We start from the raw sequence: 16,913 nt of genomic DNA, 5'->3' as shown, positions 1-16,913 counted from the left end.
AGCTTCCGTCAAGGCCACCAATGATCTCCACATACTCACTCTTACGGTTAACCTTCAGCCCCTCCTCTTATGTGACCATTACCACCACACTGGTCACTTGCTCCTTCCTGACACACCTTCCTCGTCTGGCTCCGCAGATATCACACTCCACGTTCTCCTGGTTCTCCTCTTACCCCAATGGACAATCCTCACCCGCTTCATCTCCCTCCTGCCCTGACCTCTTAATGTCAGAATACCAGTACTCAGTCCCCTTCTCTACCTATGTGCCCTGCCTCAGAGATCTCATCCAATCTAATGGCTTTAAATTCCATTTATATGTCAATGGTTCCCACAGGTGTCAATACATCGTTAGTCCAGACCTCTCTTCTAAACTCCAGACTAACAAATTCAACGCTCTCCTAGGTATTTCCACTTGGTTATCACATGTCCAAAACAGAACTCTTGCTCTTCCCTCAAAACCTATTCTTTATCGTTCAGTAGATGGCAACTGTTTTTCCAGTTGTTCAAACCAAAACTCAGGACTTCTCTTGGCTCTTTTTCTTATATCCAAGCTGTCAAGAAATCCTTAGCTTTACCTTAAAAGCATATTCAAAGTCCAACATTTCTCACAATCTCTATCTCACCTGCAGTAATGAGATAAGCCTCTCAGCTAATGTCCCTACTTCTATCACTGCATGCCTGCAGTTTATTCTCAACCCAGTAGTTACAGTGACTCTTTAAAATATGTCAGGGACTTCCCTTATGGTCCAGTGGTTAAGAACTCACACTCCAATGCAGGGACGTGGGTTTGATCCCTTCAGGGAACTAAGAATCCCACATACCGTGGGGCAACTAAGCGCATGCGATGTAACTACTGAGCCCACGAATCACAACTAGAGAAGCCCAGGCACCACAACAAAGAGCCTGCGGGCCACAACTTAAGACCTGACGCAGGCAAATAAATAAATGCTTTCTTAAAAAATGAAATATAACTCAGATCATGTCAGTCCTCTGTACAAAATCCCTCAAAGGCTTTTCATCATTTCACTTAGAAAAATGCCGCAGGCCTTACAGTGACTGACAAGACCCCATGTACTCTGGTCCCCATTCCTCTCTGATCTCACCCTCTGTCACTTTCCCCATTGCTCACTCCACCCACAGTGGTCTCCCTGATCTTCTTAAAACACTCTGAGTAAGCTCCCATCTTACGACCTTTGCACTAGCCATCCTCTCCAAGAGGAGCTACCGATACTCTTCTCTCAGGGAGCGCACGGCCACTCCGTTACCCACTTCAAGTGTTTAGAAAGGTGCTATCAGGACCACCCTGCCACTCTAACCACCCTATTTGGTAACACATCCCGCCCCCCACTTTACCCCCTTTCTCCATAGCCCTTATCAGCTTCTAACATAGTACAAAATTTATCTATTTATTCATTAAATTGTTCATTATCTGTTTCCTGTACTAAAATGGAAGAGAAAAGTGAGTGAACAGTTACACGTATCCATCCAATATCCACTATTTACTATACTTTTGTCCTGTTTCCAAAGGAATTCCCACCAACACTTGGGCTGCATTTCTCCAATCTTCTTCTTTTTCATATATGGATGCAAGATGCTGTCTTATGGAAGCAACCTGGAATAGGAAGTATACGGGTTAAGTTATTTCCACTGATATTAGTAACTAATTAAAATAAACAGAATGATAATTTATTATGACAAGGCTCTTATTCAACATATTATGCAGGCGAGTAAATAGTAAAAGTTTACCTAGACTATCCAAATTTCTTTTGTGAACTTTGCAGTCATAAAATATTAAGACACTGAACTAGCACATTTCTGTAACGTGGATTATGGCAATAATTTAAATATTAAGTTCTGCTTTTGTGTTACTGCACATGTAATGCTGGAGTTCTCCTATGTTCTCAGCCTAATTAACAATTTATTGATTTTTAAAAATAATCTAGGGCTTCCCTGGATGTCTGGTGGTAAAGAATCTGCCTGCCAATGCAGGGGACACAGGTTTGATCCCTGGATCAGGAAGAATTCCACTTCTTGAGGAGCAACTAAGCCCATGAGCCACAACTACTGAGCCTGTGTGCCTAGAGCCTGCACTCCGCAACAAGAGAAGCCACTGCAATGAGGAGCCTTCGTACCGCAACTAGAGAGTAGCCCCTGGTCGCCACAACTACAGAAAAGCCTGCACAGCAATGAAGACCCAACACAGTCCTAAATAAATAATTTTCAAAAACAAAATAATCTAAAAAGTAATCTTTGGTTCATAAAAGCAAATTATAGCATATGAGCAAATGTCAACTGGAGTTAAAATATCATAATACTTATTTGATCTTATGTTGAAAAATGCTGTTTGGCACACTGTTTTGTAAAAATAAAATTGAATGATTATCACCTTTAAACATTTAATAGTATCTCTCAAAATAATTGCTGCTATCTCAGGTTTAAAAATCACCACTCTTAAAAAAAAATAATAAAATAAAAAAAAATAAAAATAAAAATCACCACTCTTAATGGCCAATATTTTATAATATTAACTATAAATAGGATATAACCTGTAAAACTTGTGAATCATTATACCATACACCTGAGGCTTATAATAGTATACGTCAACAATACTTCCATTAAAAAAAAGAAAACATAATAAACAGATTCCTAAAAATAAAACAAAAATCACTGCTCTAGGTATTTACCTGCTCCTCAAATGAAATGACTCTAGGCTGGATCTTTTCCAAGGTGAAATGATAGATTTCTTTGGCTGTGCTATCAGGCAGGTTAGGGAGATGGGTGCAGAAATCAGTCAGCAACTGGCGAGAGATCACGAGGCTGACATTCTCATTTACCACTTGTTTAAAAAAAAAGTAAAGGATAAGAAAAACATAAGTAATCTGTATGTTCTCATTAAGCAATCAATTTTCACCTAAAATTAATACTAAAATATATTAGTGTACCTTTCAAAGCATTATTTACCGATCTCCATACTGCTATAACCTTATATTACAGAACCAGTTTTTCTTATTCTGAATTTTTTAATCACTTAACAACTGCACCAAAACATTAAAAATACCTAGTACCACCTGGGAAGCACCCTAAATATCACAACTTTTCTAAGAATCAGAAATGGCTGAGAAAAAGTTAGTAGTTGAGAATTTTATGTTATTCCTTTCTCTTCTTTATTTTTCTACAAAGTGAAAGCACAGAAATACCTATATTTTTATTTATATTCTTATATCCCACCTAGCTACAGAAAAAAAAAAGTTAAAGAAGAAACAGTGAAACACTTTTCATTAAGTTTAAATAAAGTGAGCAGAGATTGTTATTGCCACTTGTACCTTACCAACAAAAACAACAAATAAGAACTTAGGTCAGTACTAGGACATTTCCTGGTGGTCCAGTGGTCAGGAAACCATGATTTCACAGGAGTGAAATCATGGCATGGGTTTGATCCCTGTCAGTGAACTGATCCATATGCTGAACTAAGATCCTGTATGCTGCATGGTGCGGCCAAAAAAGAAAAGAACAAAAAAAATTTAATAAATAGAGGCTTAACAATATAAATAAAAAATAAAGTCAATTTCTACTGTAAAATAAAACAACTTAGATCAGCACCAGATGTATGGATGGGTTTCCCTGGTGGCTCAGAGGTAAAGAATCTGCCTGCCAATGCAGAAGACGGAAGTTCCAGCCCTGGGTCGGGAAGATCCCCTGGAGAAGGAAATGGCAACCCACTCCAATATTCTTGCCTGGAGAATCCCCTGGACAGAGGAGCCTGGAGGGTTACAGTGCATAGGGTTGCAAAGAGTTGAACAGGACTTAGTGACTAAGCAACAAGATGTATAAACATATTTTATGCCATTGCTTGTAAACATTTATGCTGTATTATTATATATGATTAAGGATGAAAACTCTGGAGCCACACTGCTTACAAACCCTCCTGATTATATGCCCTTAGGCAAGAGACTTATTTCCCTGTGCTTCTCTTTCCTCTTTTGTGAAGTTAGGTTCACAGAAGAAGAAACCCGTGAAGAAGGCTGCTGTGAAACTTCAATGCAATTTATCTAAAGCGCTTTAAGCAATCCTTGGCACATACCACTCAACAAATGTCAGTTATTATTATCACTTTCATTACACTTTAAAAAGATGCCTCATGTTTGTGAACCACTCCTTAGATAAATTTAGTTTAAATCAGTAGTTACTGAGGAAATAAACGATGGTTCAAAAACTATTCCGCTGATGCAAATGATTGTAACAGGAGACTGCTTTTTTTTTTTTTTGGTGGTTCACTGGATTCAAAGTTTATAAAAAGCACTGCTCTTTTACTACCAAGTGCAATGGTCTTTAAAAAGCTATGAGTTTTTCTGAAACCACTGCCAGTCTGTTTCACATTGCAAGCCCGAGTTATTTGAGGCAGTAACTGACAGGCTGTGTAACTAATCAGTTTACAGTGTATTAACTGGAATTGGATGATACCGGATGTGATGGAGAACAGTTTCATTACAAATGCCATCAGGCACCTATAACTGTTAGAAGTCTAGGCTCTGCCACCGGCTAATGAAATGTCCTTGAGGAAAAAAGTCCCTGAACCCTGAGACTCATTTTACGATATATTATATAGGCTACTTACACCTACATTGTTAATCACAGGGTCACAAAGCGGAGCCTCTGTGACGCATGTGTGTGAAAGCACACTATAAGCTATAAAGCACTCTCAAGTATCATTAGTACTGTGAACTCAGAATAAATCCCAGCCTGAATTCTGAGGAATTTTCAAAATAACTGGGTATGGGAAGAATATCTTAAAAAAACAGAAATTTCTAGTTCCCATTCAAAAGAAATGTTCTTAACAACAGCTAATACTTATCTAGCACTTATCATATGCCAGGTACTATTGTAAGCACTTTATTATGGACATTAACTCATTTAATTTCCCAACAATTCTACAGGGTAGTTATCATATTCCCCCCTTTATAGATAAGGAAAAGGAGGCATAGAGAGGTTATATAATCTACCCAAGATGACACAGCTAATAAAACAGCAGACCAGGATTAAATCCAGACTATTCTCTGTCATTTGCTATCCTGCCTCTCATCAGTTATTATATTAATAACTATGCAAAACCATAAAGGTAAACGTAACAACATCTTCACAGTTCATTGAAAAACAAATGTCAAGTGGCATGGAGTTAAAATTCTAAAATCAGTCAAGCTCAATACATATTTAATTTACTCGCAATGTAAATTATATTGACAATTTAATCTAAAACTAGGCTTGAGCAAGCTTTTAAGTCTTAACTTGGTAATACAAGGCAAACATAGAATTTTTACTCCACTTACTTGATTCCACAAAAGCTTTCAAAGCTTCTAGTTGTTCTGCCCCAGATAACTGAATGGCTTTTTCCAGGATCTGACGATACCTAAAATAATACAGAAGGGGAAAAAAAGGTGTGTTTAGAAGTCACCTATATAGACTATGGGCTTCCCAGGTGGCTCACTAGTAAAGAATCTGCCTGCCAATGCAAGAGATGCAGGACACACAAGTGTGATTCCCGGCTCAGGAAGACCCCCTGGAGGAGGAAACGGCAACCCACGCCAGCATTTTTGCCTAAATAATTCCATGGATAGAGGAGCCTGGAGGGCCGCAGTCCATGGGGCCACAAACTGAGCAACTGAGCATATAATCTAATACTAACTTTGATATTTATTTCTATTTACTGTGCTTTCTTTCATTGTGCTCTAGTTTGTGGCTTTGTTTATAGTAGTACACTACAGATTTAAGTTTTCAGTCCATCATAAGAAACATTAAATCTATAATTCAAAGTGCCACTTCTAGTTTTCATTACAGTATACCACAATTTTTAAAGTTTACATGTCCATGACAAAAAGACTAAATCTAAGTTACTGGATCTAAGATGCCACTTTTTCTTTAAAGTTTCAGTTCTGAATTTAAAACATCAATTTTCTTTCAAGTGCCTCGAAAGGTAAGCTACATTTCCTTCACTAATGTACGCACAAGGACATTATTTGAGGTGACCCAGAACCTTTTCCTTATGGCCCTAATGAATATAGGATTACCAACAACAGGGTAATGTTGACTAGTCAATGAAGCCAAATACTAGAGATCAAGTGTCTTAGTGTGTACAAAACACACCCCACCAAGCCAAGTGTACTGACTGAATGTCCTTCATCTGTCAGTCAGGGCCCGTGAGTTCTCTACTTGCATTCACTTCTAACAACTATTCTAATATTCATGATCACAAAAATTCAAAGCAGCATTCTAAAAAATGAGGGGGTAATGCTAAAAACAAGAATGATAAGAATTACTAAGCAATAGCAAATTGCTTCCTAACCTGTCAACTCCATCAGGACAAGGATTTTTTATTTCATTTACTGCTATGTGGAGGAGGGCATGGCAACCCACTCCAGTATTCTTGCCTGGAGAATGCCCATGGACAGAGGAGCCTGGCAAGCTATAAGTCCATGGGGTCGCAGAGAGTCAGCCACGACTGAGCGACTAAGTATAGCACATATAATGCCTTATGATGTACTTAGCACATCATAAGCACTCAAAGATACAACGGTATTAGGAACATTTTATTTCTTAAACTGAGTGGTTGATATATAGGTATTATACTGTTCTTTATCCCCTTTGTCTCAATCATAATATTTCTTAAAAGCATTCATTAATGCATTTTAAAAACCTAATTGCAATTATTCAGAACATTTTCCAGAATACAGTCAAGAAACAGAAATATACATATAGGGCCCAAATTCTTTCAAATTTATGACTTGTATTTCTAAGGCACATCCTCAAGCTACAGTTTGGCACTCACTGATTCTCATCTGATATTCTCACAAGCTTGGTTGTATGATTTCTCAAAACTGCAATGAATCAAACTGGCTTTGTAAGAAAGCAGGTATGCTGACAGAAAAGACAGCCAACAGCCAACTCCAAAAGAAGAGTCAAACTAGTCCAAGAAAACAAGGAAATATTATCAAGCTTTAAAATAAAAATTGCTACTTTAAAAACTGCTACATTTGAGGGACAAAATACAGTCATCTAATAATTTATTTAGATGGACTCTCATTTTCAGGAGTTCCCTGGTGGCCTGTTAGGATTCCAGGCTTTCACTGCCATGGTCCAGGTTCAATCCCTGGTCAAGGAACTGAGATTCCCCCCCACACAAAAAATCTTATTCTCTCTCTCTGTATATATACATATACACACTCTCATATGGACATAGATTTTTTTTCCCTATTTACATTTATACATACATTTTATTGCCCTGGGCATGACTTTAGTTAATGCATTCACTGGCTTATGATTTCTTTTTTAGATTAGCTTATTTTTCATATAAATTAAATCAAGACTATGGCTAAACCCTCTTATTCTTAAATCCCAGTTATCTTATACTAATAATATTGTATTCAAAGATGACAATGTCTCAAGCAAATTTGGAAAACTCAGCAGTGGCCACAGGACTGGAAAAGGTCAGTTTTCATTCCAATCCCTAAGAAAGGCAATCCCAAAGAATGCTCAAACTAGCACACAATTGCACTCATCTCACACGCTAGTAAGGTAATGCTCAAAATTCTCCAAGCCAGGCTTCAGCAATACGTGAACCAAGAACTTCCAGATGTTCAAGCTGGTTTTGGAAAAGGCAGAGGAACCAGAGATCAAATTGCCAGTATCCACTGGATCATAGAAAAAGCAACAGAGTTCCAGAAAAACATCTATTTCTGTTTTATTGACTACGCCAAAGCCTTTGACTGTGAGGATCACAATAAACTGTGGAAACTTCTGAAAGAGACGGGAATACCAGACCACCTGACCTGCCTCTTGAGAAACCTGTATGCAGGTCAGGAAGCAACAGCTAGAACTGGACATGGAACAACAGACTGGTTCCAAATAGGAAAAGGATGACGTCAAGGCTGTCTATTGTCACCCTGCTTATTTAACTTATATGCAGAGAACATCATGAGAAACGCTGGGCTGGAAGAAGCACAAGCTGGAATCAAGATTGCCAGGAGAAATATCAATAACCTCAGATATACAGATGACACCACCCTTATGGCAGAAAGTGAAGAGGAACTAAAAAGTCTCTTGATGAAAGTGAAAGAGGAGAGTGAAAAAGTTGGCTTAAAGCTTAATATTCAAAAAACCAAGATCATGGCATCTGGTCCCATCATCTCATGGGAAATAGATGGGGAGACAGTGGAAACAGTGTCAGACTTTATTTTTTTGGGCTCCAAAATCACTGCAGATGGTGACTGCAGCCATGAAATTAAAAGATGCTTACTCCTCAGAAGGAAAGGTATGACCAACCTAGATAGCATATTAAAAAGCAGAGACATTACTTTGACAACAAAGGTCTGTCTGGTCAAGGCTATGGTTTTTCCAGTGGTCATGTATGGATGTGAGAGTCGGACTGTGAAGAAAGCTGAGCGCCGAAAAATTGATGCTTTTGAACTGTGGTGTTGGAGAAGACTCGAGAGTCCCTTGGACTGCAAGGAGATCCAACCGGTTCATCCTAGAGGAGATCAGTCCTGGGTGTTCATTGGAAGGACTGATGCTGAAGCTGAAACTCCAGTACTTTGGCCACCTCATGCGAAGAGTTGACCCGTTGGAAAAGACCCTGATGCTGGTAGGGATTGGGGGCAGGAGGAGAAGGGGACGACAGAGGATGAGATGGCTGGATGGCATCACCGACTCGACGGGCCTGAGTTTGAGTAAACTCCGGGAGTTTGTGATGGACAGGGAGGCCTGGCGTGCTGCGACTCCTGGGGTTGCAAAGAGTCGGACACAACTGAGTGACTGAATTGGACTGAAATAACTTAAGTTTTAATATACAGTTTCACAACTTATCAATCAACTAATCTATATTGGGAACATCAAAAAATTTTTTTAAAATCTAAAACAATGGAAAAGATGGAAAAATGACTGATGCAGAGTGGTACATGACAAGTACCAAATATTTTTTCATTAAAAAAAAAATACTATAGAGGAAAAGAAATTTAGTTAATTAAGGCAACCTTGTGTCTGTCCCATTCATTTACCATCAACAAATGTTTATCAAGCATCTATTATACATATGAATTAAAGTTCAGTATGTCAATTTCTGATTTCTCGGCACTTGAAGGGATTTGGTCAATAAAACACATACATGTGCAAATGTACCACAGTCACTATATATGCTCAAAACAAGTGTAACAGGTTATGTATTCACAAATCTTTTTGTTTATAATATTGGTGAACTAGAGATTGGACCAAACTTACCTCCAAAAGAACATAGAAAGTTGAAAGAAATGAAACAAAAAATTTAAGAGCATAAAATCCTAGCAAGAAAGGGTAAACAAAAGAGACTAAGAGCACAAAGGTTCACAGCTTCTGCCTGAAAGCGTTTGCTGACTGTGGAAGGATGTCTGAGAGGCTGAGAGGTGCGTCTGGGGGGAGAAGGAAGTGGGCTGGCTCTAGGGTGTTCTGCCATCTGCTGGAGAGACAGCAAGCTGCGATTTCTGGCCCACTAATAAAACTAGAACAGGGATCTGAGGGTTTTTACCTGCCAGAGGAAACACTAGCACTTTGGAAGTAAGGTTACAAATTCTATTCCAAGGATCATCTAGTAGCAAGACCAGTAAATCTGGAAGCCTTGGTCCTAGACTCCTAGCACTGTCAAGTATCTGGCAGAAGGAAATGAAATTCCTCCCTGAAAGGTAATATCATAGGCCTCCACTTGTTTCTAAAAATACATTTAAAAATAATTTGCCCAACAACAAACATTACAAGGCATATGACAATATTAATAATACGCTCAGATGCTCAGGCATGTCCGACTCTTTGTGACCCCACAGACTGCATGCAGCCCACCAGACCCTCCAGTCCATGGGATTTTCCAGGCAAAGATACTGCAGTGGGCTGCCATTTCCTTCTCCAGCAGATCTTCCCGACCCAGGGATCGAATCTGGGTCCCCCGTACTGCAGGCAGATTCTTTACCAACTAAGCCATCAGGGAAACCACTATGACAATATTACCTGGAATCAACAAAAACAACAGACAACAGCAACAAACAGGGACTCCAGATACTGGTGTTATCAGAAAGACTGAAATACACTTACGCTTATCAAGTTTATAGAGAAAAAGACAAGCTTTTAGAAAGTTTCAGCAAGAAACTAGGAATTATAAAAAGTTCATTTGAAAAAAAAAAGAATCACCAAAACTACATAACTAAGAAGTAATGTCACCAAAACTTAAAACTCAGTTGAGTTCTTTCCAGTGGACTAGACCCTCTTGAAGAACTGGTAAACTAGAAAGCAGGTCAGAAGAACTTATCCAGAATAAAGCACTGAAATGGAAAGCACAGAAGACAGAGTAAAGGGCAGAGGGGTCACAGTAAGAAGGCCTGACTTGGGTTTCCCTGGGGTCCTAGAAGAGAAAACAGAATGGGATAGACGCAACATTTACAGAGAGAGAACTGAAAAACCTCTAAGACAATGAAAAAATCCAATCCTTTGATTCAAGAAACACAAAGAAGCTTAACTAACCAGGATAATGCCAGAGAGCATTTACAAAAATTGGCCCCAATCCTTTTACTCTCTGTATCTATGCACCTTTGCAATGTGACTTTGTAGGTCTTTGCATCAAGAGGTAGAGTTTATCCCCCCACCCTCTGATCTGGGCTTGTTTTGACCAATAGAAGGCAGTGGAAGTAACATGCCTGCTCCAAGCACAGACTTCAAGAGAATTTGTGTTTATCTTTACCTCCTGGAACCTGACTTTGCCACATGAATTAGTCCAGGCCAACTTACTGGATAGGGCTTCCCTGGCGGCTCAGATGGTAAAGAATCTATCTGCAATGCAGGAGACCCGGCTTTGATGCTTGGGTTGGGAAGATCCCTTGAAGAGAATGGCTACCCACTGCAGTATTCTTGCCTGGAGAATTCCATGGACAGAGGAGCCTGGTGGGCTGCAGCCCATGGGGCTATATAGAGTTGGACCCAACTGAACAACTTTCACTTGCACAACCTTTTGGATAATAAGGTAAGTAGTCTAGTCAGCGCCACTGCCCCAGCCAACACAGAGAAGCAGAGCTGCCTACCTGATCTGATGCACGTGGAGCCCCTGTGGAACCACGACCATGTGGAGTAGGGAAGAATCAACCAGCTGAGCCCAGCTCAAACTGCCAGTCAACACAACTGTGAGCTAAATAAATGACTCTTGTTTTAAGCCACAAAGTTCTGGGGTGGTTTATTTCACAGCAAAACTTAATTGACACAGATGAGCAAAATCAAATCCACACACTCATCATAATAAAGTTGCAGAAAATTAAAGACAAAATCTTACAGCTAAGTGCTAATATAATTTAGAAAAGAAATAATTTTCTAATGAGGTTGATCTGTAAGCATTTTAAATATCTGAACTTAGTGTTAAGTGGGAAAGCGTGGGAGAAGATATCCTAGGCAAAAAAAAAAAAAATACAATATCTGAAATGCCGTCCAGTTTGCTGAAAATATAAAACCAAAAGGTAGATGTGTTTTGAGTTAAGGGCTATGAGCCAAGCAGACAGACTGTATTCTGGCTTTGTCACTAGCTATGTGACCTCGGAGCAACAGATTTCACCTGTTTTCTCATATGTAATGTAAATAATAAGTGGGGCTTCCCTGGTGACTCAGATGGTACAGAATCTGCCTGCAATGCAGGTGACCTGGGTTCAATTCCTTGGTCGGGAAGACCCTCCAGAGAAGGGAATGGCTACCCACTCTAGTATTCTTGCCTGGAGAATTTCAAGGACAGAGGAGCCTGGCGGGCTGCAGTCCACGGGCCACAAAGAGTCAGATACGACTGAGCAACTACCACCACCGTCACCAACGTAAATAATACCATTTACTGTTTAAGATTAAAATGTAATTAAAGTTATGCTTGGTATATGGTAAGCACTAGATTTTACAGAACGCCTCTCTTTAGATGTGAACCACTGAAACTTGTATGTGGGAATAACAAAGAACCAGAGAATCTGCATTAGAAGGGGTCACTGAAGCTATGTAACCTGCCTCTGGGGCATATGTGTGTATAGTGTATGTAATGCGTGTGTGTGTAATCTGACCTCGGGGGTGTGTGTGGGAGTGTGGGGGTGTGTCCTCCGGGCTTCCCTGATGGCTCAGACGGTACAGAATCTGCCTGCAATGCAGGAAACCCGAGTTCGACCCCTGGGTCAGGAAGATCCCCTGGAGAAGGAAATGGCAGCCCACTCTAGTCTGTCCTGGACAACGGACGGGCAAGTCCTCTGTCATGGACAGAGGACGCTGGTGGGCTACAGTGCACAGGGTCACAGAGAGTTGGACATGACTGAGCGTATTTTTTTTACAATCTATTCTACTGTATTATCAGAAAGCTCTGATCCAAAATCCCCCTCTGTGAGGTAGAAAAGTCTATTTTCTTTCCTGCAAAACAACCTTTTTTATAGTCATGGGCAACTAAAAGATCCCCCATTCTCTTCTTTCTCCAGGTTAACAGTTTTTTGTAAAATGAAATGTTTAGATTTCAAAGGTCTAATATCTTCCTCTGGGTACCCTCCACCCCACAGAACTGGGGGTGGGGTGGGCAGGGTCAAATCTGTATAGCACTGACTAAGCAAAGACCTTTAATCTATGACCTCAAGCCTGCCCTCAAAGAAGTAACAATCTAGCTGGAAAAGCAGAGAAGTAAAAAGACAAAACAATGAAGTGCTACCCTAGAGGTAAACACAGCATGCCACTGGGCAGAAGAAGAGCAAATAACCGAATTCTCGACGTGATGATGGTTGTTCCAAGAAGGCTTTATGGAAGAAATAACATCTGAACTGAATTCTGAAGAACCACATAGGTTTTAGCCAAGTAAATAAGCTAGCACAACAAATGCCCTCTCTCAAGGGTTTTCTCTTTTTCTGAAACTTTTATGAGATAGTCAACACAATGCATATCTACAAAAGCAGTGTATATAATTGGCAAAATTGTTTCTCATATGGCTGGTTTTTTATATCAATTTTAAACTGCTATATTATTTCATAGTTATGGGAAAGTATTTCTAATTGAAGTTTTGACAAGAAAAGCACTGAAGTCTGGCGGGTTAAAAATTAGCTTTTTAGAGTAGAGAAACCTGGTTTCAAATATAAACTCTACACCTTTCCAGCTATTCACTGAGTCAAGCAATATTTATTGAATAACTACTCAAAGATATTCTGTAAATTGCTGGTAACACAGCAATATTTCAAAAAAGAATTTATTCCATTATCTCTTAATATGGACTCCTTTGTTGCATGCACGCTAAGTTGCTTCAGTCATAACCGACTCTGTGTGACCCCATGGACAGCAGCCGACCAGGCTCCTCTGTCCATGGGATTTCCCAGGCAAGAATACCGGAGTGGGTTACCATTTCCTTCTCCACCTTTGTTACTCAGCTCCTAATACAAACCCTAAAACCACTGGTGAAAGAGTATTTCTCTCATAGAGCATGTAGCTGGCAGAACTGTTTTCTTGTGAAAATAAATATGACACGTTCTTGCCCAGACAGGACCAGATATGTACCTACAAGCAAGGCCGAGACTTTCCTTAAGAAGCACTGGCTATCAGTTATCAAGTACTTTATTCCATTTAATCTTCACAATAATCCGTGTACTAGACTCTTACAATACTGGCATCCAATTACTGCCTCCCCCTAACCACGCCCCTCTGCAATGTAACCTGGCCACCCTTCCCATAGAGGTAGATTGCATTTCCTCTAGCCTTGAATCCAGCCTGGTCTTGGGACTTACTCTGACCAGTGCTTGAGACATGATGTTGTGAGACTTCCTTCCTTAAGAGGGCTTGCCAGCTGTTTCTTTCACCCCATTGGAACCTTCCTAAGGCCCTGAACAAGAGACAGTGTGCAGAAAGAGAGACCCAGCCAACAGCTACACGTGTATGCAAGAGTGGGGCCAGACAAGACCAGCAAAATGACCTAGTTAATCTAAAGCATATTGAGAAAGTATACTTCTTTTACACCACTAAGTTTTTGATTTGTTACAGAGCAGTAAATAACTGACATACCCAGTAAGGTAGATACTATTGTTTATCTGCAATTCAGAGCTGAGGAAGTAAATGCTTAGCTTAAGTTTCAGAATTCTGCAAATACGTGAAAACTATATCTCTTCTGATAACTAACATACTTATCTTTTTTTTAACAAAATAAAAAGGAAAGCAAACATGGAAAAAAATATAAGCAAGTTTTACTTTCATCCAAATCTATCAAAATCACATGCAAAAAGAATTAAGCAGTGAGACATATTCAATTTATTTCCAACCCAGGGATTAAGTCAATATGTACTTACCAGCTTCTTAATAATAATAATAGTAAGGAGGACAATCCTGTGGCTCTTTCTAAGTGCCAGGTACTGTTCTGGGTGCATATACACACTCTATTCATTTTGTCCTCAGACAGATTATCTTATAATTATCCCATCTTCCTGAGAGGGAAATTGCCCCACAAAGTAGTTAAGCCCAAGAGCACTGCTAAATTTCCCACTGACATACTGGATTACGTTTACTAGCAGACAAAACGCATTACAGCCTACATAAAACAAAGTCAATGTTTCAATGGCCAGGTTAAAACAGGTGTAGCCTGTTGAAACGAAGCAAGGTGATCTTAGCTGTCAAATGTAAATAGGATCAACTTGAGAAGCACATTTGAAACAGAATTCATGTTCATTACAAAAAAAAAAAAAATAGTGCTGTGAAATCTACAAAGAGGAAACAGACTATCTATCTCCCTATCTATCTATCTGTCTAGATGTAATTAACACTGTTGAATAACTGACTGCAGGGCAGGCACAAATCACAAATGTAAGTTGGAGTGGACCTAACCCTTCTACATAAATTCCGACAAAATTTCTAATCATGTTTAAAATTCTGCAAACATCACTACTCTAGACATCCTGACCCACGTTGTGATGACATTCCTCCATGCCCTTCTTCAGAGTTGGTGGCGGGGAGAGACAGTACCCAAAACACAACCCACAGAAGATGGTTCAAGTAGTCCTGGACGACATGATAGCGGCCATACCTCCTCAGCCCCCGTCAGCCTCAAGAAGCCATCTCCCCGGAAAACTCTGCACCAAGGTTCCGGAATATAAATGGCCCTCAGTCAAAGAGAAAAGACGGGCGGAGCAGAGGCAAACAGAGGCCAGAATTCGGTGTGAGAGGCCGACCAGCGATGGGAAGGGGCACCAGAGAAGATTTAGAAGGCCATGGGAGCAGTCGTCCCACAGACCGCTCTTCTAGAATCTTAAGAGAACGGAAAGGATGCCATCAAGGGCTGAAAAAGTTGACAGCCACTTCAGATCTATGGTCCTGAGCGCTCCCTGCACAAGGTCCCCTCCAGTTTTCTGCTGCTCCCAACATCTGCCTCCACGACCGACCTCAGGCCCGCCCCCTTGGTCTTCAGGCCCGCTCCTAGCTTCACATCCGAAAGCCGCCGTCAATCCAAGGAGAACAAGTCTCTGGCTTGCCTCTCCACCTCCCAGGCCCCCAGGAAATACTCACTTGCCCGCCAGATCTTTATGAGAGCCGCTCGAATTCATGAGCTGGGCCAAATCCTGTCGCACGGCTGCCGCCATCTTTCTCCCAGCTCGGCGGAGGCTGCTGGGCCTCTCGCGGCCGAAAGAAACCGAGTGTTGTCCTCCAGAGTGCGGCTAGAGGGAACCCGAGATGCCACAGAGTAGCGCCTGTGTAGGCCAGAACGCCGAGCGTGGGCGCCTGCGTTAGGCCCGCCCCCGGGGTTGATTGACGCGAAGCTCCACTCCTCAAATCCTAGGCCCGCCCGGGCTTCTCTTACAGGCTCGGGCTCACGCGCTCCCACTTCGGATTGGCGGATGAACTCCAAGGGACTGTGTCGGTTGTGCAACCCCAGTAAGTGCCCGATTCGCAAAACTTCGGGATTTTCGTCAAGTTCCGTGTCTCCGTCTGTAGTTTACCATCCCTTGTTCTTTAAGGCTGCACTTAAACTACCCGTGGTAAAGAACGAGCTATTTTTGTTTATAATTCACCACAGACCGGTACTTTTGTAAACTACAGTAAAAAATGCCCCCATTCCCTTCCCACTCTGCGTCTGTATATAGATTGATCATGCATCCCAGTTTGTCTAGGACAGTGCCATTTTCCATCTGTCGTCCTGGAGTAATTGTTAATAACATGCCCTTTCACTCTGGAAACTGTTCCATTTGGATGACAAATTATATGATCGCCTTACCTTGATCCGTAATTGTATTTATGTATTTATATAGGAGTGCAAATTTCTACAGCCTTACCTACAAAGGATGTTAAACTTTTGAATTTTTGCCACTTTATATGTGAAAAAGAACATGTTCCCTCTTTGGGGAAGGGGAAAGAAAAGACGTCTAGAACAAGGAAATCCTTTGAGAAAGTAATGTGGCGATTTGTTGTCTTTATTGTTCTTGTTCCGTCGCTAAGTCGTGTGCAAATCTTTACGACCCCATGGACTGCAGCAAGCCAGGCTTTCCTGTCCTTCGCTATCAGTTCAGATGTCCCTCCATAGTTAAAAACTTAGTGAGATCTCCATGCCTGGCAACTGTGAGTCTAGATATTTAGTTTCCTTTTGCCTGGGTCAAAGGAAAGGATGGTTTTGGAGAGTCAACCAGCAGTCTCCACTGCCATTTGTCCCTCTGATCATGATACATTATCTGTGTGTATCCTTCTTACCGTACGACACGCAACCTTAAAGAAGAGAGTTCAAGTTCCCACTCAGTTTCTGTATCGGCTTAAAATCCAGGATATCTGATAATGTACAACCCTCTCCAAAAGTTTGGATGTAATTGTTCATGTCCCAAACATACATACACTATAGAACAAATTATCTGCCTCAGGCCCAAATATGTAATACAAAACAATAGAGGAGC

The 16,913-nt window shown here is 40.7% G+C and overlaps 1 protein-coding gene across 2 annotated transcripts in view; it reads right to left on the bottom strand.

Moving 5' to 3' along the window:
• COPS4 (COP9 signalosome subunit 4) overlaps positions 1-16,183 on the bottom strand; it is a 39,462-nt gene extending 23,279 nt beyond the window's left edge. For both annotated transcript variants that reach the window (XM_043448040.1, XM_043448041.1), the window contains exons 1-4: positions 15,541-16,183; positions 5,325-5,404; positions 2,685-2,836; positions 1,509-1,612 (exon numbers count right to left, since the gene is read on the bottom strand). In XM_043448040.1, the coding sequence (XP_043303975.1) occupies positions 1,509-1,612; positions 2,685-2,836; positions 5,325-5,404; positions 15,541-15,614 (410 nt within the window). In that variant the 5' untranslated portion in view covers positions 15,615-16,183. The remainder of the gene's footprint in view (positions 1-1,508; positions 1,613-2,684; positions 2,837-5,324; positions 5,405-15,540) is intronic.
• Between the last annotated feature and the right edge of the window lie 730 nt (positions 16,184-16,913).

Source organism: Cervus canadensis, chromosome 26 (assembly GCF_019320065.1).
Source record: "Cervus canadensis isolate Bull #8, Minnesota chromosome 26, ASM1932006v1, whole genome shotgun sequence".
Classification (NCBI taxonomy): domain Eukaryota; kingdom Metazoa; phylum Chordata; class Mammalia; order Artiodactyla; family Cervidae; genus Cervus; species Cervus canadensis.
Note: the sequence above shows the minus strand (reverse complement) of the source record. Positions and strands in the feature narration are given on the sequence as shown.